Genomic DNA, 23,185 nt, shown 5'->3' on the forward strand with positions numbered 1-23,185 from the left:
ATGAACTGGAGCAGCTAAAGCTCTTCCTCCCCTGCAAACCTGAGAGTTGCCTCTCATGGATTTTGTATCTATCTAATTTCACTTGTTTTATCCTTATCTTTGGCCAAGGTCTACCTTTGTATAGTGGGGTCCTAGGTCATAATAAAGGCTCCCATGGACTACGGTAACACCAATAATTAACAACTACCACCATCACTGAAAACATGGCCTGGGGTTCAAAGTAAAGAGATTCAAAAAGCAGGAGCCCCAGAAGACCTGGAAGGTATCAGATGCTTTCAGCCTACTCTGAGAAAATGGGTGACCTCTTTGTCAGGGCCCTGTGTTAGAGGCTCTTATCTATTACCAACAAGTGTAGTGGAAAAAATACATTAAGGCACCTTGTTATGGCTCTGGAGGTGTGAGTTTGAACCTTGTTCTGCATTCAGGCTGAAGACTGTCCCTGGTTGGCCAGTTGTAAAATGATACCTGGTCACTTGGGCTCAGGAGTCTTTAGGAGCTGGTTGTGAGGCTGGCTGCATCACTCTCCTATGCACTATTGGTTACAGAAAATCATGCACCTTTAGTCACTCTAGCCTGATGGGCTCCTTGATTTGGGGTGGACCTTTGACCTTTTTGACCCGCTGCTTAACTAATATCTCTGCCTCAGAAGCAGCAAGGAATAAGCAAGGCACACACTCTGAAGCAGAGAGCTCTCTCCTCTGAAGGAGGCATGAAACTCTGGGTCAGCCATTGTCAAAGGCTCTGCCTTGGTTAAACTTGGCTGGAATTTTCAAAGGAACCTAGAGGAATGAGCTGCCCAACTCTCATTGAAATGAGCAAGGTACTTTATTTTTGTAGGCCTCTTGAGTGCAGTATCCAAGAAAAGGAGCTCTGTAAGGACACCATCCTAAACCCACAGCAACATACTGTCCTCCCACTCCACTCAGCACTTCTGTGCATGGGTCTTGTCAATCAACAAAATGGGCTTTTTCAGAGCAAAGCTAGTAAATGAGCGTACAGGAAAGGATCACGTGGCCACTCAAAGAATTTGTCTGCAAAACCTCTATTACCAACTAAGTTTTCCTTACAACAAGGCAAAAAGCAGAGGAAGTGCTACCTGTTATGACCCTTTAGACAGAAAAAATGGGTCTTTTATGTCCTCAAGAAATGTTTGTCCAAGAAATAGCACCATCAGCAGGCCTGCTGAGTTCCAACACAAAAGCAAGAAAAGTAAAAGTAGGAGAAAACTGTCTGTAGCTGAAACCAGCATTAACATGGGCTTCTAGGTCTTGAGAGACCAACAGCCTGATTATCATAGGTACAAAACCCCAGTAAGGCCTTAGTGCTTTTTAGTGGCATTTGTGGATACCCAGCATTTCTGAAAAATCAGGCTGTGAAGAGCTGGACTCTCAGACTGGGAGAAAAGGAACTTTAAGACCCAGAAAGAAAGAAGAAATGGAAAAAGTAACCCTACAAAACAGCTTCCAAAGACAAATGGCACAGGAAGCTCTTCGGCACCGAAACATGCTTTTTCTCCTATTTCTTCTATTTTTGCTTTGGTGACTCCAAATGACCCAGGAGTCAGGAACAAGGAAGTGAATCTTACCAACCTAGCAATCTGCTGACTGATTCAGTTACCTCCTGTTTGCAAAACTTTGTAAGGCAAATTGCAGATAGAAAGGAGGAAGCACTGGCATGGGAATCCTGACCCCATAAAATTGTTATTCCCCCTTTACATTTGCCAAGTCATGACAATATAATACCTATCAGTCTAATCAACGGACTGAAGTAAATGGTTCCTTTAAAGCAAACTCAAGATCCAGTTACCTCTTATACTCCCACCCCTACCCTTTTAACATTTATCCTCTTTTAGAAGCTGCTCCTGACAATCTGTTTGTCTGCTAGCAACAGCCTATATTAAAGCTCAGCTTTGAGCTGTTCAGTCCTTACCCCACAAGCTACCTGGCCTTCTCTCCAGAGCCAGCTCCCAGGCTTCTGGTCCCCTCCTAAGCCAAGCCCCTTGTGCCCTATGGTAGAATGACAGTGAGACAATTAATGGGGTGTCCAACCTCTAAAAGCAAGAAAAAAATAGCTCACTAAACTGCTAGGTGTTGCTAGGGAGACCTTCCAAAGTCATTAAAAAAAAGTTGCAGAATACTTTATCAAGTATTATACATGCTTAACCAGTACAGGAAACTTAGCATACACATTTTGTCATTAGGAACTCCTAAAAGTGTCTAGATGGAAGAATGAAATAACTATGTTGGCAACACTGTTGCTTGGAAATACCTTTGCTGACTGAAAAATGCATGGGGAGAAGGTCTTAACACATTGCCCAGTAGGGAGCCAGCCAATTCATTACAATATTTTTCTGTCCCCATTTCTGAGTCTTCAACACACAGGGCATCCCATACTTGAACTTTTGGCAGATGGAGAGGTATGTCAGCCATCACTGGTTGATGGCATTACACCTCTATTTTCCCAGCTTTGGTGCCATTGACCTTAAAAGACAGCCATGCAGTGCCTCTTGTGGCAGCACAGTGTAACAGGCCCTATAGGAAATAGGGCTAAGTGCACTCTTTGCTAGTAGCTCCCCTGACACTGGAGAGTTACTGGTGGCTGGCTACTTCCGTGGAACAGTCTGCCCAGTCATTTCCTAGGGGTGCGCTCCTCAAGTGCGCGATGGGTACTGCAGAAATGTACTGTCATGCTTGATTGCAGGGCCCCTATTCTCTTCTGCCCTGTGCTTTTACTTGCATTTTTATCTGGACTAGTAGAGATCCCCAGCTAAGGAATGGGCATAGTCAGCAGAAGCAAGTAAAGCGTGGGAAACCAACAATTCTGTTCATAATTTATCTTTCAGTTCCCACTAATTTCACTCGCAGAACAGGCCCAGGTGCTCCCACGGAGTTAATTCCCTGTGTCAGCAAGGTCAGAGGTTAAATGCAAGTCCCTTCTGAAAACCCAAGGTTAAGCGCTGATTGAAATGACCCATGGCACAACCTTACAAAACCAATAACCTAGGAGGAGATCAAGTTCAGTTGTCACTTCAGAATGGCCAAGTTCTTTACAGTATATGACCCAGCAAGGGACAAGAGAGGTAGAAGTCAATCAAATATACCAGCATTTTATTTTTGGACAACAGGACATCAGTTATATAACACATGGGCTATTGCATTGCAGGAATCATCTAAAGGGAACCAGAACTAGTTTTAAATTTGATTTGGTGAAAAAGAAGCTTGTATTCAAAATAAAGAGAGATGTTAGAAAGATATTTGAATGGTTCACCTCATGAAAGTCATATGGAACAGACAGAGGTAGATGTCTTAGTATGCAAAGAAGGGGACACTTTTTATTGATTGTCAGGGTTACATCATTAGGAAACCGGAGGCATTTTTAGTTAAGAGTCCTCAAAAAGAGCTCCAAAGTTATTGGATTTTAACATCAGATATAAGAGCATAAGTTTCATTGCCTCTAAGAATGTGATTCTGATAGTTGTAACTGTACGCACACTCTGTACGTACAAACTGTACATACAAACGCCATTAAACATCTTGTGAACGTTAAGCAGAATGGAACCTGCTCTGCACACTACAATTCAAGAAATGCAAGTAAAGTTTAGGTCCCCTGTAAACAGTCCATGCCTGTTAGCCTCCTAGTTGAATGATATTTGACCTGGACCTTGCAAGTTAGTCAAACACTGGTGTGTGTGTGTATATGCTAGAGTAGTCAGCCTATGGTTACAGTGCAATAGCAAGAGTGTAGGAAGTCTTTGTACTCAATTGCTAGTTTTTCTAAGTTTGGCTAGCCTGATAATCAGGACATCAGCAATAAACAATGTTAGGCTTTTTAAATTTGATCTTTTGCAGCTGGTATTCAGGCCAATAGGTCACTGCTGACCTCTAGTGGCCGCCTTGTATAATATTGGCTTCTATTCCAACCAGAACACAAAACTCTTCCTCTGCCTGAAGAAGGGTGTTTGTGCCTGGAAGCTTGCAAAGAACAGTTTTTCCAACTATTTAATGGGTCTAATAAAAGATATCACATTTGCCCAAAGAACCTTGTCTGCTTCTTGTATAACATAAAGGCTTTTATTTTATTATACCATAAATGTACTGTCTTTAGTGTCTGTCCATGAATCTTACCTTGTGCAGACTTTTTCCTAACCCATAAGTAGTGTAGCTGGTCCTGTACACTGCCTAAGATGGGCTAATTGGCTTTGTTAAATGGCTCTGCCAATTAGCCTGACTTCAAGCTAATTGGAGCTGAGCAGCTGAGACTACCTAGCTCCCGGTTAAAGAGGCAGCATACTCAGAGAAGTGTCTTCTGCTTGAAGGCACTGCCACCGGGAACAATACATTTACAGCACAGGTATGGCCAAAGTTATCTTAAGAGAGATCAGCATTAGAGAATGCCTGTTCATTTTTTTTATGAACTTAGGGGAATGTTCAATTTGTTTGCATTTTTGTCATGCCCATGATGCAAGAATCACCTGCTTTAAGTGATTTTAAGGATGGCTTCAGAATTGTGAGGAGCAAGAGACTTGGTAAAATCCTGCTCAAATTCAATGACATTTATGAATTATCCTGCAGCAAAATAACATTTTACGCTACCTGGAAGTACCCACGTCTTCTTTAGTTCTTTTTCTACTGTGAACATAATGAGATTTGCAATTAGGAACAGCAGGAAAATCTGTGACCACATCTACTCCACATTCATTTTTCAAGTCACACATTAAACCAACAAAACGCTGTTGAGAAGGGAAAAACAAAAATAAAAGCCAACTCATTGCCATAGCTCAAGAGATGGGAAATGGGATATCAAACCTTTCACTTGTAGGTCACCACTTCAAATCAACTCCAATTGGCTGCATTCAAATGTTATTGCCATCTGTTCACCCATAGTAAGTTAGTAAGATGGTATTAGTTCAGTTCCTAGGGGGCATGTGCCCTCATCATAAACAATTTCTGCTTGTGCTTCTCAGTTGGTGCTCTCATTTGGTAGTTTCACCAGAAAAGCCAAGGAATGAATGAATGGCCCCGGAGAGAATGACGCTTGCAGCTCACAAGTGGACCCAGCTGAGAGTTACGTTCCATTGGTGGGGCAGTGGCGGTGGGGGGAAGCTGGCACTTCCAATGCCCATACTGCAAGTGTTTTCTCAGCAAACAGATGCCTTCACTTCCCAGGGCTGTGACCTGCTCTTTGAGTTCTGGGTTGCCACTGGTGCTTGAGCAAATGTGCCTTGTACTGCTTCAGTGGTCTCTGGCAGAGTCTGGGGGCTAAATGCAACTCTTTTTGCAATTGCCTTAAGCGTACTTATTTAAATCCCAGGACACTGGTATTAACCTCTCTGAGAGAGATGACCTGCATTCCCCTCCCTCCAGACTGGGGCTTTAGGCTACTGACTCCTTACTACAGCTTCTTTAGTGGATCCAAGTGTAGTTCAACATTTCCAGAGCTATCCTTCCTCAGGGACATGAGAGTGATGAGCCAACTTCCACAAACACAGTAATATTTATTTAGAACAAAAGTATGACAGAAAAAAAAATATAATAAATCAATAAACAGCTTACACACAGGCTTACTAGGACATCTTCCACATAGAGCTCTGGCAGGCACAGCACTCCAATTTGCCAAGTCTATTCTTTGGGTCCGGTGTGAGAGCAACCCTTCTTTCAGACCAAAGTTGTATATCCAAATTGTTTGCCATCTTTCTTTTATCCACAGCATGTACCATTTTCCATTCCCGCCTCCCTCCATCCCACATGGGTCAGACTGCCACCCTTCTTCCCCTTTGAGTCAGGAATAAATATTTAAGAGCATGGCTGCAGCAATCTTGGGATATTTCAGTGTCACATTGGTCAGGATTTCTACTCATCTATCCCTGTCCTCTAATAGGCTGGCATCTTTCACAAGCACTAGCTTCACACCCAAAAACATCCTAGAAAGAGACAGACAAGGTTCTTTGGGTAAATCTGGTATATTTTATTAGACCAGCTCAAATAGTTGGAAAAAACTTTTTTGCAAGCTTTTGGGAACAAACACCCCTCTCCCAGCCCAGAAAAACTGAGTACAAGAATGCTTTGGTCATACTGATTTTCTTCCTTTTTCCATCTCTACCCCAGGGATGGCATGGAGAAAGGGAGCTCTTCCTTAGGACTCCCCAAGAAGCCTTATTTGATCTCCCTCAGCTGAGAGGACCCCCTTGAAGCCAGCCCTGGTGTGGCTGCTTCTTTCTAGGGAGTCCCAATGAAGAGCTCCACCCCCCCTCCCAACACACCCACCCACCAAAAAGGGCATTAGATCCTGTGACAGCTGGTTTTGTGGTTCCTTTAAAAAGGGATTTCAGTAGAGGCTGGAAATGGGGTTCTTTTAATTAAAAAACAGTCACCTGCATCATTTGCTGTCCTGCAATGCTATCTCACTTCAGACCCAAAGGGAGAACAGCAGGTCACAGTATCATAGTGCTTAGGGTTGGAAGGGACCTAAACAGACCATCAGGTCTGATCCCCTGCCCTGGGCAGGAATGAGTGCCGAGGTCATCACAGCCAAATATCTGTCCAGCCTCCTCTTGAAGACCCCCAAGGTAGGAGAGAGCACCACCTCACTTGGGAGCCCATTTCAGAGCCTGGCAGCCCTAACTGTAAAGTAAGGTCCTGAGTGTGTGAAAATGGTGTTGTAACAGAAATCTGTAGTTAAAACAGCTTTGGGTTTGGACTGGATGGCCTTCAAGGCCCATTCTGACCCTGTGATTCTTTGCTCTACTACCTGCAAGCCCTCCAGTAATCAAGAGTGGACACATTTACTCACCTGTTGCTCTTCTGCAACAAAATACTTTATAGACTTTTCTGATTAACTCTTACAATGACCTGGGTAAGTGGTGTATGATTTAGCAGTGAGGATACATGTCCCAGCTCAGGGATAGCATGAGAGGGAAATTTGTCTTGGGAGTCGAACACAAGAAATAAGCCTTCTCTTGGCTTCAGGATGATGAGACACTGGGAAGGAGGTTTAAAAACACGCCAGCTGCTAACATGTTGGGAGGGAATGAGGTGAGGTTGGAACAGAGCATGACTGTTAATCCTTCTCCATTTTTCTGCAGAGCCTGCCTCAAACTAATGGACATAAGAAAGATCAGAGATGAAAGTATGTTCAGAAAAGAATGAGGTGGAACCTGCAGCGTATCCTGATGCTTTAGATCCAGTCCTGCTCTGAAGCAGATAGTGGGGAAGGGGTTTTTCTCCCATCTTCTCTTCGCTGCAACTTTCTTCCCTCCTTCTTCAGGCAACTAAAAGGTAGTGCACACCACCACTATGGTTATTGGAATGGGGAATCCTGGTTCAGAGGCCAGCCCGTATCAAGGAGAAAATCAATTGGGTGCCCACTTTGCCTTGGAAACATGAAGGGGCCACCTCATAAGCCCCAAGCCCAATTAGTTTGCCAAGGAAAGGAGAAGCTACCCTGATCCTAGCTTGTTCTCTCTGTGCCCCCTGCCTGACCTGCAGCTGAGAATTCAGTGCACGGGGAAACTAATTTTACACTTTCCTCTCAGGCAGACGGAAAAGGGCCCTTTCAGTAACCCAAGCATCACCACCCCCACCCAGATAGTACCTTGTAGCAAGCAGCAAGACAGGGGAACAAACTGCATCTTAACAGGAACTGTTTCTCTGTCAGTCTTTAAAAGGACCAAGAGATTGTAGTAGCTGATATCTGATCAGCTCTCACAAGCCAAAGGAGGTTGGAGAGTGGCTGCCTTCCCGTGACATTCCTAGCTGGGCTGAAGACATCTTGCTGGGAACTGCAATAAGGAGGTTCAGCCAGTGTCTACTCACCCTTTACCCACCCCACCTGAGGCAGTGCCTGTTCTTAGCAGCAGCACATCCCCTTCTCTTTCCTCCCCAACACTGTAGCCAGGTGCCTCTCTTGCTTAGCAGCACAGCTCCCCAGCTGCCTTCCCCGCCTGCCGTAACTTCACAGAGAGCACACACTCTCCCAGGGGGTCAAACTTTGCTTGTTTAATGTGCAATACAAAAGGCAAATCTCCCAAGTTACACTGAATAACCAGCATTAGTTTAGTTCTAGGCCCGGAGCACCCCTCACCTGCCACCTCTGGATAAGGCACAGTTTGTTTAAAGTATTATCTCTCCTCAATGTTCCCTCCCTTAAGGCTATGCCTACAGCAGGAGCAGTTTGCCAGTATAGGAACAGGAGTATGCTACCCTGGCTAAGTGCTTCAAGCACAGTTCCAGCTATCCCAGCAAAGCTGAATCTTGTTCTGTCCTTGGTAAACCACTTCTAGGGAGCTGAACAAGTCAACCTGGGAAGTGTGCAGTTTTGCAGGCATGCTTGCCTTTGCCCTGTCAGCATTGTTGTGTCAGTCAGGGATCACACCCCATCACTCCCCTGACTTACAAAGCCTTGCTGGCAGGGGTCTTGTAGTGTAAAGCTGGCTGGAGACTCACTTTCCCCATCCCATAATAGAAGAGAGGTAAAACTGAGTTAAAAGGCACAGGTTGAATCCAGAGAGTCGTAATCAAAGATCATTTCAAGAGTCTGCTGAAGGCCCTGCCCCTTCCCCACCACCTCCTTATAAAGGCGGAGCTGCATGCAGCCCCTCCACCCCTTGGATTCAGTACCATTTGCAGTCTCATCCCCAGCCATGAGATTGGGTACCTGGATTATGTGCAGCAAAACCATATGGCCCATGATGAATAGGATGCTGGAGGCAAAGAGCTGTAGAGGGAGGGGGCAAGAGGGGAGAGGACGATGTTGCAGATAGTGTGCACTTGTGCAACAGGACACAGAGTAACAGACCATTACTGTCCATGCCCTCCCCCACTTCTTCCCACCCCAACATCTGCACCACACTTGCTTTCCTATTTCTGTAGAAAATGGGCAAAAGTCAGCCCCTGAGAGTGGAGGCCCCAGCTTTCGGTGGAAAACGCAGCCTGTCAAGGGGAGGATGGAGGGTGGCAGCCACTCTCAGCATGGGTTTACAGTGATTTAATTTGGGGGGTGTGGAGGGGACAGGGAAATTCTTCTGCTTGCTCATATCACACAGCAACAACCCCAGTACTCCCCCAGTTCATCAGGCAGTGTGACTAGCAGCTTTGCAAACTCCCCACCACAAGTCTGCTCTGTTACATCCCTGAATATGACAATGTTTAACTTAACCCCAAAGCAGCCTAAAAACGGGAAGAGGTGGGGAGTGGGGGGAAATAAGGGGGCAGGGCCCTTCCTCTCCCAGCCCCTGGCAGGAAGAGAGCAGAACAGCACGCATGGCCTCTTGCTCCAGCACACCAGTCTGTAGGGTTCATAAGGCAAACATGGCATTATCTTCCTTCTCCCGCTTCCGATGAGGGTTGGAGGTGGCGGGGGGCGCGGGCATCCCTCCTGAAGGGCTGGGGAGTGTGGGCAGCTGGTCCGCTGCCTTTGCTCGCTCTTCTAGAAACTTGTCAAATTCTGGGGCGGTGGGGGGAAGAGAGGGAGAGAGAAAGATAATTAGCAAGGGGGTAGGAAGACTAAGCTGTTGACAGAACAGCTCCAGGAAGAAAAGAAGGAAAAGAACTGGTGGCCCTTACCTTCACTAGTGACACCCTTTGCACCCTCTGGCTCAGCACCCTGAGGAAGAACAAAGCCATGCTGGGAAGTAGGGCAGATGAGAAGAGAGACACAGGGCACCCTGTGTGGATATGCATGTACACAATGATGCCCAGCCCCAATGATAACCCCGTGACCCACCCAATACAAACACCAGGTAGTGATGACAGGAGAGTGAAAACACTACACCCTGATCACATTTCCCTGAAAGCTTCTCAGCCAGCTGGCAGGCCTGGTCACAGTGGTCCCCCAGGCCATCACCCTCTGCTTTTGTATCACAACAAAGATGTTCTTCCAAGCCCCTTCCTCTCTACAGGACGATGAGAGCTTTGGTGACCTGGGCTGCACTCGCTTGCTCCCTCACAGCGGTGTCAGTCATGCTGCTCAGTCTGTGCCAGCCCTGTTACCTGTCCTCTCCCCCACATTGGAAGGCAAAGTGGAGTCCAGTACCACACCACAGCTGACTTCACATGGGCTATGCGCACACACAGAGCTAAGTATGTGCTGAAGTTTTCATAATCGGGCTCCACAAAAGGGGAGGTGGAGCAGCAGCTTAGAAGGGCTGGGAAAAGGGAGAAACTGGGTGGTGGCAATGTGGAAGGGAAACAGGGAACACAGGATGGTCAGTGTTGCAAGGTCAGATGAAGGGCTATTGAGGGGAACTACTTCTCAAGTAACACGGCCCTACTTGCACTTACAATGGTCCTTTGGTGTTATCCCCAGCATCCCTAAGATTTGAGCCTCTATAGAGGCCACAGGAGATAGCCCATTGCTTTTCCTGAGAAGAAACTGAAGAGTTACAAGAAGCAGCCCAGCTTTGCCCCTCACTTACCACATCAGTGGAGAGCCACTGCTCAATGTCCTCCATGAAAGCAGCCTGGGGGACTGGGATCTGGGGCAGAAGAAAGAGAAGTTTGAGGCACAGGTGGAAGGAATGTTACTCCAACCCAGTTCTGCAAGACCTGCTCTGTCCCATGCTATGTGTTTAGCATAGCCCTACATCCTCTTAGCCGCCCCAGTCACAGCACATCCCACTGACAGCACCACGGTATGCCCAAAGCACAGGACTTTAAAGGTATCTGGGGTTTCATGGCTGGCACTGTGGCATTGGGATTGGACCACACAGATGAATGAACCCTGCCTGGCACTGCTCTGCCCAATAGGACAGCTTTCTGACTTGATGAGATTTGGGTAAGGCTACTTAAATAGAAAGCTACAATATAGTAGGCACATTCCCTCTGTTATTACTGTAGATTTATATCCAAAGAACAAGAGATTGTCTCCATCCACTGTTCCACAGTGAAATTATCGGCCCATGTGGAATATTAAAGCCTAGAGCACTGGAAACAACTGTGATGTCACGGGTTTGTCACCATAATGCCCCATGTTTGATCAGAGAGGAAGAAGGGAAGGTCTGGTAAGAAATCTCAGGTCTAATGGCAGACAAACTGCAGTAGCTGACATACCTTAAGCTAACCTATGGAAATGCTACAGAAAGATGCGTTCTGCCTTGAGGGTGGAGATACACGACTCTTCCCCATTTTTGGAAATCATTTGTAATAATGAACTTTCACCATTGGCCAGTTCCATTATGAAAAGGGAGATGAAATCTTCTAAACAGCTAGGATATTCAGTTTCCTAAGGCCGCTCCGAAACCCCAGAGCCCTGTCCCTGACAGCAAGCGCCAACACCAGGCGAGAGAGGTGCCACAACAGCTGCAAGCAGAAGCAGGGGAAGATATCTTGAAAGATGTTGTCCCTTAGTGTGCAAAAATCCAGGGACTTCTCCATGAGGAAAATGGCAAGGCCAAGAAAAATAGCATCCTCTCTCTGCCCATGAGCAGACTCCTCTAGCCTGGTCATAGTCCCTGAACTGCTGCAATTTCTCCAGGTCAAGATAAAATCCCTCTGGGAAAAGCAGCCCTTGGGGCATGACCATGATTGGGGGCAAAGGGCAAGATTAAGAAGGTTTGCACCAGACAAGGACACACAAGGGAAATATTTAAAGAAGCCACTGGACAGTACACGGGGACTACCCAGACCAGCCCACACCTTTCTCTGGGCGGTGCCCTGCTGAAGCTGCAGCACAAGAGATCTCCCGTGAGAGCACAGTCACACCTTATGCAGCTCATTTTTAGGGACCAAACTGAGGCCTCCGCATCAAAAAGCAGGAGCCTCTACTGCAAGGGTGGGCAATTATTTTGGGCGGAGGGCCGCTTACTGAATTTTGGCAAGCCATCGAGGGCCACATGATAGGCAGCCAGGGGCAGATAAATATAAATTTTCTTAATTTGGGGGGGGGCCCCCGCAGGCCAGACAAAATGGTCTGGCAGGCTGCATCTGGCCCCTGGGCTGCATTTTGCCCACCCCTGCTCTACTGCTTGAGCTGAAAGACTAGACTTATTAGCTTGAAGGTTAGAGCCATCCAGCTATTTGAAGAGGACACCACCATCCCAAACAGGGTACACGTGTGCTGCATGTGTACTCAGAAGGGAAGCTTGTCCTAAACAAACATCAAAGGTGACAACCATCCACATCTCAACCTGGGGCACCACCACATTCACTGTTGGCTTGGGTTAGTCTATCTGCATGGAATGAGCCCCAAACCTCTGCACCTGAGCCAGCTTGGGCCCTCAGCTCAAGGAGAAACTTGGGATTTGGGATCTCGAGTTTCTGGGTCCAATCTCTGCAAACATTTCACACTAGTTGCACAGAGAAGGTGGGCAGAGTGCCTGGCTTCTTTACAATTTGTCTCTACCACTAGCCCAGAACAGGAGCCCTTCATGAACACCAATTTGGTCTGTGTCCCCTCAGACATTTGTCTCAGTATTGTCCCCTTGCCCAACAGCCCCAGCTCTCTTGGCTCTCCACTGGTTGTGGCACATCCTCACCATTCCTTGCCGTACCATCCAGTTAGTGATTGGGGTTCCATCGGTGGAAACACTGGTCTCCGTCTAATCAAGAGAGAGTCTGCACTGAAAGCTGCTATCAAAGAGGGAGGGGGAAGAGGTAGAAACAGATACAAGGCAGGTGGAGAGAGAGAGGAGGGAAGTTTGACAATGTGGTCACGAATCTTTCCTATGCAGATGGCAGAGGACTTGATTCGAGGATTCTCCATAATCCTTCCTCTCCATGACATTTCCATTAGACTTACAGAGACTCCTGTTAGCAGAGAGCATGTCAATTCCAGACCTTCCAGAGCTTCAGAAGGACATGCTGAGGGAGATGGAGAAGAAATGTACACCTGCCCTGACTGACCTTCTCAGGGGAATTGGAAAATGGGACATAATGAAACAAGCCCCTCAGGTACCAAAGCAAGGCCAGACTTAGCTGGAGGTCAACCCTCTTAGACAGTTAAGGACTAGGCTTACAGAGCCTCACAGCTGACACTGTTAGTGGGCAGGGTGGTGAACCCATTACTGGCGATATATGCAATGCCCCAGAGCCACTTACTGCTCCTGTGCTCTGCTGTCGGGCATCCAGGGCTCCAGCGAGCCCTTCAGTTGCCTGGGGATCTTCATACTTCACCCTGAAAAAGAGAGACATGTAAAAAAGACCCAACATATGAGCAGCAGGAGAGGTGCGCAGGACTGGTCTCCCAATGGAGTTCCTAGATAGAACTATTCAGGGCTGCTGACTGCATTACTTCGCTCCTGTTGTGACCCTGAAGACACCCTCCCCCACAGTGCTGAGAGCATTAGATTGCACATTTGTTTACGAACCCCTGCTGGTTAGAAACGCAACCGTAATGGGTCTGCCTACATAGCAAAGTGCATGGATCCTTACAGCCTGAGCAAGAGGTTAAGAGTAATAATAGACTGATGTCCTCTGTGGACTGAGCACAGAAAGGGGGAAAATGACATACGCTGTCTAAAGGGTTACAAATGCTGCATGGGGGATCACAGCAATACAGAGAAATACAAACAAGCCTTCACCTAGGCAGACCCCTTCACATGTCTTCCCCCTCTTCCCTACAGATACATTTCTAAAAACTTCACACAAGCAGACCACCTACCCCCCTGCCAAAAATTCCTCTAGAAGCTGAAATTCACAGGCCTGTGCACCACAGGTCAGACAAGATGATCTAAACTAAAGGAATCCCTCTGGCTTCACGATCTCCAAGTGTGCCAACACAATACTCTCTCTTCTCAACAGCTACCTTCCCTCACTAAGTCCTATCCCTCTCCCTCACATATTTACACATGCACAGAGACCACATAGTTCTCTGCTCCTTTAGGACGCTCCTTCTCAAGCAGAGGCTGTGAGTTTGCAGTCACCATTCAATCAAGGGACGATAGTCCTTGCACCAGGAAAACAGTCCCCCTCCGAGTATGTCTGTAAGTCCTCAAGCTGTGTCCGTGTCCCTCCCGCAGCGCTGATGGAACGTCACATGGAGCTGCTCTTGTTGGAGGTCAGAGGCTTGGGCCATCTGCGGTCAAACTTCTCAAAGAAGTTTTCGTCGGTGAAGGGCCCGCTGTGGATGATGGCGTTGAGGATGAAATAGAGTGCTGCTATCATGCCACTGATGAGGAAGAAAGGAATGAAGGGCCTGAGTTGCTTCCAGCACTGTTGTACCAAGGTATTCATGCGCTGCAAGCCATGGGAAGGAGAGGGGGACACCATGGGCTTCCTGCTGGTGTCCTAGGTCCAAAAGCAATGTGGGAGTAGATCAGCTCAGAGAGAGGGTGAAGCAGTGAATGTAGGGGTTGCTAAGAAGTCTAGGTCAGCGAGTGTAGAGGCTGGCTGGCAGAAAAGCAATTGGAGAGGCAGCCAGGGCAGGCTAATGGTGGGTGGTGAGGAATAAATAGAAGATGCCTCGTTAGATGCGACTGGAAAGATCACAAGTATTTTTTCCTGAAGGATCAGGTTGTGCTGGAGAGGATACACTTCCATGCCTGCCCAGCTCCCCCGAGGGCTGTCCAATGTGGTGGGGGAAGGGAACGCATTGAACAGGCACCAGGAGATTAGGTTTCATTACAAGATCAGGTGCTGTTGGCTCCAGTGCTTCAATCCCTCTCTTGCTTCTATCCACACAGCCCTGCTGCACATCCAACTCCCCCTATTTGGCATCAGGAGTGACCTCCATGCAGCACCCTGCATGTGCCAGTCTTTCTCAGGGGCTGCTTTTGGGTTATAGCCCTCTGCATACATGACAGCAATTCAGAGCCCAGGGTTAAGATGGTTAGTGCTGAGCACTCTCTGCCTGGTGTGTCCAGAACAGGCTGGAACCCAGCCTGGTTTCCCGATCAGTGCACGGGTGCATATGTTCAAGCACAAACCCCCCCAAACCCACAGCACACCCAGCCTCCATCAACAGCTGAGGGAGCTCAGTACCAATCAGAAACCCTGCCTTTGTGGACATCCCAGAGACCAGGCCATTGATGACAACTGCACATTTTCACTCAGCACACTGCAAGCGAAGCAGGTTAGGCAAGAACGGAGCGGGCTTGTGGCTAGAGGACGGCAAGTCAGTCTATGCCCAAGAAGGGCTGTGGTGTAATGAGTCACATTATAGGGTTTACTCCTTTCCTTTCAATGAGGACTGTCCAACTTCCAAGTGGCCAAGGGCTGTGTGCTGTGTAGCTCCCCCTCCATGTAAGCTTCCCCCACCGCCCCACCAACTTCATGGGCTGTACTTCCTGCACCAGCAGTAGGGGCACAAAGCAGATGCTGGAGGAAGGAATCTGAGCCTGGGGGCCCCATGCAACCCACACACTACTATTTGGACAGTCCTGCCCTGTATCATCTATACTGGCCATCATCAAACACAGAACACCAGGCTAGATAGACCAGTGGTCTCATTCAGGGCAATGGGATATATATGACCAAATGCTGTGTGGGAAGTCAGACTTCTTGCTTCTCAGAAAAAAGCACGTCCCTTAGCCAGCTCCACCCACAGGACTAAAACTCCATCGCACTGTGATTCTTAGTAGCCTTATCCATCAGTTAATGTTGTGCATGTCATCGATTTCACCTCTGCTCCCTTTCCCAGAAGCAAAATGCAATTCAGACTGGGAAGAACAGGGGTAGAGACAGACTGACTGTAAAGGAAGAGAACCTGCTACAGTCCTGCTGTGACCATCCAAAGGGATCCAGCACTCCTGTGAGTTACGGGTGAGAGCACAGACTCTCATGTCTTTCAGAGAAGGTGGACAGATTTTCAGAGAAGGCTGGAGCATCCAGATCTAGTCTCTAAAGCCAAGAAGAAGCAAACTGTGGTTCCGTACCACTCTCCTACGGCTTGTTTGTGAGGGGTTATTCTGTTCATGGTCTGGGCTGCAGAAGCTGGGATCTAGTCCAGGCAATAATATTACTAGCTAGCCATGAGTTGCCCTTCATCAGCAGATCTTAAATATATTGCTAAATAAAGTATCACCATTTCTAGGGATAGGGAAATAGGGAAAGTGAGGCACAAGAAGGTGTAATGACCAGTCCAATGTTACACAGCTGGCAGTAGACCCCAGAACTCCCGACTCCCAGTCGCACTTATGCCTTCCAGCAGGTGTTCATGATTTCAGATCCAGGGGTCCCAAGTTCTGCTATGTTCCCACTGAGGGTATTATATTAGCCCAGAATTCAAGGAAAGCCCAAGCGCAATTATTCCTATCCCACATCTCTATCCTTTCTTGCCCAGCCTAACATACAGAGGACACACATCTGTGGCAGAGAGGTGAAACCTAGAGTCACCTTCCTCCCCATCCACAAGCTCTCATCTCCATCTCCCTACTTCCCCCTCCAATTCCCAGAGCAGAATAGCCGCCACTCACTCTTTGCGCTGCTCAGCCAGTGAACTGCCCCGGGTCAAGGCAAACATGTCAAACTCATCTTCCAGTTTGCCAGAGGTGTCTAGGGACCGTAGGCCAGCACTGACACTGCCAGAACCTAAACCTACAGGAAGGCAAGAGGAGAGCAATGTAAATACTCAGCACCGAGGAAATCCCACAATTGACAACATAGGGCGTGAGGTGGCACTGGGAAAGCTTGATTCTGAACTGAGCAAGTTAAACTTCTTCTTGGGGTCCACTGTTAGCCTGCCACTGGGTAGATGGTGGGAGCCAGCTCCAGGGTCATTCAGTAGGGGTGTTCTCAGTTCAGGCTACAGCACCAGCATCACCGACACCCTCACCCTTCAGGACCGTGAAAAGAAAGCGAAGTTAAGCATTTATCTGAACCACACTGTGACGAGAAAGAGTCACTCTACAACACCACTGCCCCAGTTTCTAGCTCACTTCATAATTCGACAACTTTGTACAAAGGTTAGCAGATGAACACCTGGACATCTTGACCCTGAAGAGGTCCCTGCCCAGGAGAGGGACACTGTTTGGTTACTTACTCATCCCAGCCAGCTGAGCAGAGAGGTTGCTGGTGGCTTCAGGCTGCCTCACTGTTGAAGGGGCACTAGGTTCACGGTTCACTAAGTTGTTTTCCACTTCATTTGGGACCTTTGGGTGAAAGGAAAAGTCATTCTCCATTCCTGCAGGCTGGGCTTAGTCCTTACTGATCCCTACCCATTCCCCTGGCCACAAGCTTTCCCTTTTACCCTCAATGTCTGAGCAAAAAATACAGGCTGCCACATCTCTCCCTGTTAGGGGTGACTGCGGTTAGAGTCAGTTACCTGCAACATGCTCAGAAGGGAAGGAAGTTCTGAGTTACCTTAGCAGACCGGCCAGTCCGGAGACGCTCAAACCTGCAAGAGATTAAATACAAAGAGTTTCAGTGGCATAAGCTTCCATGGCTGCTAAGCATCTCTAGCAGGCATTCGCCCCCATCCTTCCAGCTTTACCACTCTGCTTCCCATCCCTGAAGGCTGCAGGCTGGCTCAATCTGCCCTTTCATACCTGAGAAGAATGAGGAACCTCATTTGCCAGCCTGATTCCCACCCAGGGTAACAGACCTCTGAGGCACTGTAGGGGTGGTGTTTCAGGAGAAAGGGCAGAGGGAGGGGTCTACACTTTCCTGGAGCAACACCCATCCCAAGTGACAGAGGGGCGGCTTGTCTTTCTGATGGGGAAAAGGGAGAATCCCTCAACTAAATCCATGAATTGCCTTTGTCTCCTACTAGAATTACAGGAAAGGTTGGTACAACTGGGGTGGCTTCTACCACTGGGTATTTTCATCAAGGCTATGTGGTCTGCACTGGGGACCTCTGATGTAGTTTGCAGGCAGTTCCCTCCTCCCACCTGTTCTGCCAGTCTTGTGCCATAAAGGTTTCTCTATGTCCTAGCAAAACTTATACAAAAGTTATGCACTGTGGAGGAGGAAGTGATAGCAGTCAAGACTGCTCTAGAGGCATGAGTTGGAGCCTTTTAGATTCATGACAGCTGCCTCCAGTTAATCCAGCTGTCACTGAGTACCTGGCCACTCAGGCCGGGGGATCAAAGGCAGCCAGATGTGATGCTGGCCACGGCACTTCCTTGTGTGCCACTAGCTGAAGAAACTGGAATTCCTTAACTATGCTAGGTTTCAGAGAGCTCTGTGTCCTTTAAGTGACATGAAGGGAAGGGAAGGGAATAAACCCCCTTGAGCTGGAGTGCAGAGGACTGAGGATGGAAGAGAGTGGCCCCAGTTTGATACACTTGGAATGTTACTTTCATGGAAAGATGGGCAAACATAAAATACCCAGGATGGAGAAGGGGCAGCTGGGGAGAAGAGGGAAGAGGAGCAGGAAGGCAGCATGACTGAAGGAGTACCGTTCGTAGCGCAGGAACACATTGTTGAGGTTGTCATTGACAAGTAGCAGCTCCTCTGTCAGTTGCTCATGGAGGACTCGGGGAATCAGCTCCAGCACACGCTGCTGCATGGTTCTGCATGTCCGGTTCAGCTCCTGCCACAGCAAGGGGGAGCAACCACATAGGTCAGGCCAGGGGAGCAAGGTTAACTCAAAAAATCATAGATCTGCAGGACTTAATAGCCACAGACTACTCTGTCTCCAATGGGTCTTCCTCTAGGGAAGGCAGGGGAAGATAAAACCAGGCCCTGTGGGTAGTGGTGTGAGAGGCTCACCCAGGCAAAGTAAACTGAATCTAGGCCTGTTGGTAACTGGTCTGGTCAGATCTCTCAGTTGTGGAAAGCTGAGCTCAGGCTTCTAGCTAAACCAGTTAGGGAGAAAGGCCCAGTCAGGAATACAAGGTCACCCCACTGACAGGCTACTCCTTGGCCACGTAGATTTTCCTGGGCTATTCAGATTAAATTTTCCCCTTAATTTTGTCTCATCTTTCCTTGATGTATCCACCCCACACAACTTTTGCTGTTTCTAAATCATCTATGTGCAACTGCTCTCCCTGTGTGGTGTGTGGGATGCCATTCAGTTAATTGACTCAGCACTTGGCCAAGTTTTACCCAAGTGGCTCTTCTCTCCCCCCAACTCTGGCATCTGCTGGAGATTCCTTACTTGTAGCAGTTCAAGGTCAGATGGCTCTGCCTGTGATGGAACCAGCTCTGTCAGCATCTCGGACATCACCTTCACATTCCCATTCACCACTTCCAGCTCACTGCGCAGCTTCCCAATCTGTGAATGAGAGAGGACAGGGTTGACTAGCATATGATCTCACACAGGCTGTTCAGGACCTAAAAGAACCACTGCTGGAGACTGGACTCTGACTGCTTGGTCTGGAGTCTTGGAAACTCTAAGCCCTCTAGTTACTATTCCGTGGGACTCCATTTGGTCAGGCCCCAGTTGGAGGCTGGGTCAGGCCCCAGTTGGAGTACTGCGTCCAGTTCTGGGCACCGCACTTCAGGAGGGATGTGGACAACACCGAGAGGGTCCAGAGGAGGGCCACCCGCATGATCCGGGGACAGCAGGGCAGGTTCTATGAAGATAGGCTATGGGATATGAACCTGTTCAGCCTCCACAAGAGGAGGCTGAGAGGGGATCTGGTGGCCATCTATAAACTGGCCAAGGGAGACCAGCAGGCAATGGGAGAGTCCCTGTTCCCCCGAGCACTACCGGGAGTAACAAGGAACAACGGCCATAACTTGACAGAGAGCAGATTCAGGCTGGATATCAGGAGGCGCTACTTCACAGTTGGGGCGGCTAGGATCTGGAACCAACTTCCAAGAGAAGTGGTGCTGGCTCCTACCCTGGGGGTCTTTAAGAGGAGGTTAGACGAACACCTTGCTGGGGTTGTTTGACCCCAGTACTTTTTCCTGCCAGGGCAGGGGGTCGGACTTGATGATCTGCTCAGGTCCCTTCTGACCCTACCAACTATGAAACTATTTACTGGGGATCAAACTGAGATTATCCTCAGTATCTTCTGATACCAGGCCTCAATCTCATCCCTACACTTTACCAGCTAGCACAGATGGCTGTAGTGATCTAGCTCCCCCTTCCAAACCAGTGGCTCTTCCATAGAAGAGAGAGAGTTTTATTTCCAAAACAACAGTGTGAGAAGAAAGAAAAAAAAAAACCCAATCCACAGGTGAGCCTGTGCTGGGCATACAGTTAAAGGAGGTTTCCCTCTCCCACCTCAGTGGCAAAGGCTGCTAATGAGACTCTGAGGAGCAGTTAGCTCATGCTAGGGGACAGCCTTCTAGAAGCTGGAGAATTAATTCCTTCTAGGGAAAACAGAGCAAAATTCAATGTTATGCTGGCTCAATGTGAATGAGGATGGGGGAGAAGGGAGAAACACTTGCCTCTGGAAATATAATCACTGCGCAAAGTGGACTCCCAAGACAGGGAGTAAAATCATTTGAAGAAGGGACAAACAGACAAAACTGAGGCATTTGTTGTGCAAACAGTTGCTGAGATGAAATGTCAAGAATCCCCTTAGGCCCTGTATAACCCAGCACCCCTAATTATCTTGCAGATGCTTCAGGAGACACCATCTCTTCGCTAGCCCACTGGGTCCCTCCTACATCATTCCTTTGGGAATGTCACCACACAGCATTTGGTGACCTCCCAGCTCACTCCCATGGGACTGGGATGAGTTCTCTGGAGTTTGAAAGCAGCAGGGAGCCTAGAAACATCTGCACTAAAACAGACAGCTTCAAGGTGAGGGAATGCTGGGCCAGCACTCTACTTACCTGCTCTAGCGTGGGTGTGATGGGTGCATCGCTGGGGGTACTTGGCTCTGCTGGCAGAGTCACAGGGTGCAGAATGGACTCCATTCCCTGAGGGGAGTTGGCAGCAGGTGAATTCTGTCCTGATGGGGAGTCAGGGCTATAAACAGTCTAGAGACAGAGTGATGCATTAATAGTACATAAGGGGGGCAGGGAGAGAGAGATTGATTATATTTTTCACAGATGAGAACACAAAAGCAATAAGGCTGGTAATGTTCATAAAATTCACTGTCTCTTTCCAGCAGCTCCACCTGCTTCTCCCTTTCACCTCTTCCTCCACAGCTGCAGCCCCTTACTACACAGCTTCCACAGCTCCTGTACTACAGGAGCAGCGACTTTACATTACACCATAGCCCCACAATTAGTTTGCTATCACAGACCCTTCAACCCACCTTGATCTCTGTGTGCTACAGGCAGCCTCAGCCACTCATCCCCAGCCTCATCATCCCCATATAGCAGCAGCCAGTTTGTGCTTTACCAGAGGCCCTATGCAGGCTTCACTTACCCTCTGTGGTGTGTGGATGGGAGACAGCATATCCAGGTCAGTCATGGGAAACTCCAGGCCTTTTCTCCTCAAGTCCTCATAAACAGATACGACACCTGTCAAGTCTGGTGAGCTGCGAAATGCATCTGCCCAGGACTGGGGAGAGAAGGAGACAGTGTATGCTGTAAATTACACCATTTGCCTTTTATTCCAGCACCTAAGGACACAATAAACCAGGCTGGGAACTATATTCTAGAAGTTAAGTGCTCTGTACTGCCAAGCAAGAGATCCAGGTCCCATTCTTCGTTCTAGCGGCTGGAAGTATGAGGCAGGTTAAGCCCAGTGGCTTCCATGCTGTCAGTCAGCACAGCTGTACATGATACTGAAGTTCCACCCCTGTTGCCTTGCTTTTCAAATGCCCTCTACGACCAGCACATCACATGTTTTTAATAGAGAAGAAACAGGGGCCCTGCCCACCAGATGGGCCTGCAGGGCTGCCCTTCCTCTGTCTCACCTGTATGAGGGTCAGCACCTTGTCATGCACAATGGTGGGTGGGTTGTTCTTTGGGAGGATGGTTCTCACCAGGACACCCTCCACGAAGTCATGGCTGGCCACTAGGATGTGAAAGCGGTGGCCACAGTTTTTGACACAGGTCTCCAAGACCTGTGGAGTCAGACAAGCATTAGTTGGTTACAGTTCTCTCTGAGCTGGCCTGTTTGCATCTCTCCCCCAGAGGGAAAAAGTCACCACCCCAGAGTTTGCCTGTAGACAGCGACATTTCCACATCACAGCTCCCAAGTGCCTCAAAATAGATGGGAAAAAGGGGTCATTATAAGATACTGCCTGGTTCACCTTCCTGGCTGAAGGAGCAGGGAGGTGGAGTTGCCTTACTTGAATCTATGAAGGGTCATCTGATACATAGGGCTCTAAAAGAAAAATCCCATCTGCTGGTATCTTTCTCCCCTACTCATGCCTCCACGTTCCAAATAAAGTACACAGTATCTACCACATGCCTTTGAAGTGGTAGCCTTGGCACCACAGTCTCTCCCACACTAGACAGCAGGACTCTCAGGGTACCACCCACTCTGAAGATGCAAGTACCCCTTTCCAGAGCTGCCACAGACCCTTGACCAAAGACTCCTCTTCCCCACTCCCAGATTCTGAAAGCCATTCACCCAGACTCCCCCTAGTTCTGTAATTTTCCCCTTTTTAATTGAGCTCTGTAGTTTTTCCTTTTTTAATTGAGCTTAAGCCCAATGTGGCAGTGCTGTGGTAAACCCTGGAGATAGGAAAGGCTGGAAGCAGAGAGCCTAAGGACCTAACATTATAGCAGGATTCCAGTATCTGAGAAAAGGCCCACAGCACTAACCGTCAAAGCCAGCATGACCTCATGGAAGTTTTTGTTCCCTACAATCCTTTTCTTTATGGCTCGGAAGGCATCCTTGGGCCTGCAGGGAAGTCAGATGGAGAAAGGATTACACAGAAAACTAGGTCTGGTAGCAGAGACTATAACAATGTGGCGTCCAGGTTCCAAGGCTTTGCAGTTAGCTAGTGATTCTGTCCCCCCGTTTCCCTGTTTTTGGAATGGCTCAAAACAACAAGAGGTGAGGCAGCTCTGATGGCTCTGCAGCAGAAACAATAGTTACACTAGCAAGTTTTGCTTCCTGGCACCATGGGCATCTGTACTGACACCACTGACAATCCAAGGTGCAGGGACAGAGTGAGCATGTACACAGACAAGAGATGATGCTATGAGTGGCACTGCTCTTGGATTCATCAGCTGGCACAGGACACAAAAGCAGAGGAAGGTGGTGGGAACTGAGGATACACTGCTCTATCAATGTGAGCCAAAAAAGGACTGGGGTGTGATGTGGGGAAGAAGGATGTTAAGAACAGATAACTGCAAAAGCTCCTTCCTTTCCCCCACAAATGACCACACTACCTCTTTAGAGAGAGTTTATTCTGCAATCTCAGCAAACATTGGGCAGGAAGAAACAAAGCCTGAGTTTTCAGCTGCAATGCTGAAAGAGAGAGACAAGGTATAACAAAGTTGCTAACATTCCT

The 23,185-nt window shown here is 48.2% G+C and overlaps 1 protein-coding gene across 4 annotated transcripts in view; it reads right to left on the bottom strand.

The window, feature by feature from the left end:
* Positions 1-5,474: 5,474 nt before the first annotated feature.
* TOM1 (target of myb1 membrane trafficking protein) overlaps positions 5,475-23,185 on the bottom strand; it is a 20,176-nt gene continuing 2,465 nt past the window's right edge. The window contains exons 3-16 of one of the 4 annotated variants that reach the window (XM_006025989.3): positions 22,491-22,569; positions 21,635-21,784; positions 21,142-21,276; positions 20,601-20,747; positions 18,970-19,086; positions 18,269-18,402; positions 17,232-17,265; positions 16,912-17,020; positions 16,346-16,466; positions 13,032-13,107; positions 12,470-12,532; positions 10,412-10,471; positions 9,561-9,600; positions 5,475-9,441 (exon numbers count right to left, since the gene is read on the bottom strand). In XM_006025989.3, coding sequence (XP_006026051.1) covers positions 9,293-9,441; positions 9,561-9,600; positions 10,412-10,471; positions 12,470-12,532; positions 13,032-13,107; positions 16,346-16,466; positions 16,912-17,020; positions 17,232-17,265; positions 18,269-18,402; positions 18,970-19,086; positions 20,601-20,747; positions 21,142-21,276; positions 21,635-21,784; positions 22,491-22,569 — 1,414 coding nt within the window. In that variant the 3' untranslated portion in view covers positions 5,475-9,292. The remainder of the gene's footprint in view (positions 9,442-9,560; positions 9,601-10,411; positions 10,472-12,469; positions 12,533-13,031; positions 13,108-16,345; positions 16,467-16,911; positions 17,021-17,231; positions 17,266-18,268; positions 18,403-18,969; positions 19,087-20,600; positions 20,748-21,141; positions 21,277-21,634; positions 21,785-22,490; positions 22,570-23,185) is intronic. The other 3 variants (XM_006025992.3, XM_025206851.1, XM_025206852.1) reach the window with 3 other exon arrangements.

This window comes from Alligator sinensis, unplaced genomic scaffold (genome assembly GCF_000455745.1).
Source record: "Alligator sinensis unplaced genomic scaffold, ASM45574v1 scaffold215_3, whole genome shotgun sequence".
NCBI lineage: Eukaryota > Metazoa > Chordata > Crocodylia > Alligatoridae > Alligator > Alligator sinensis.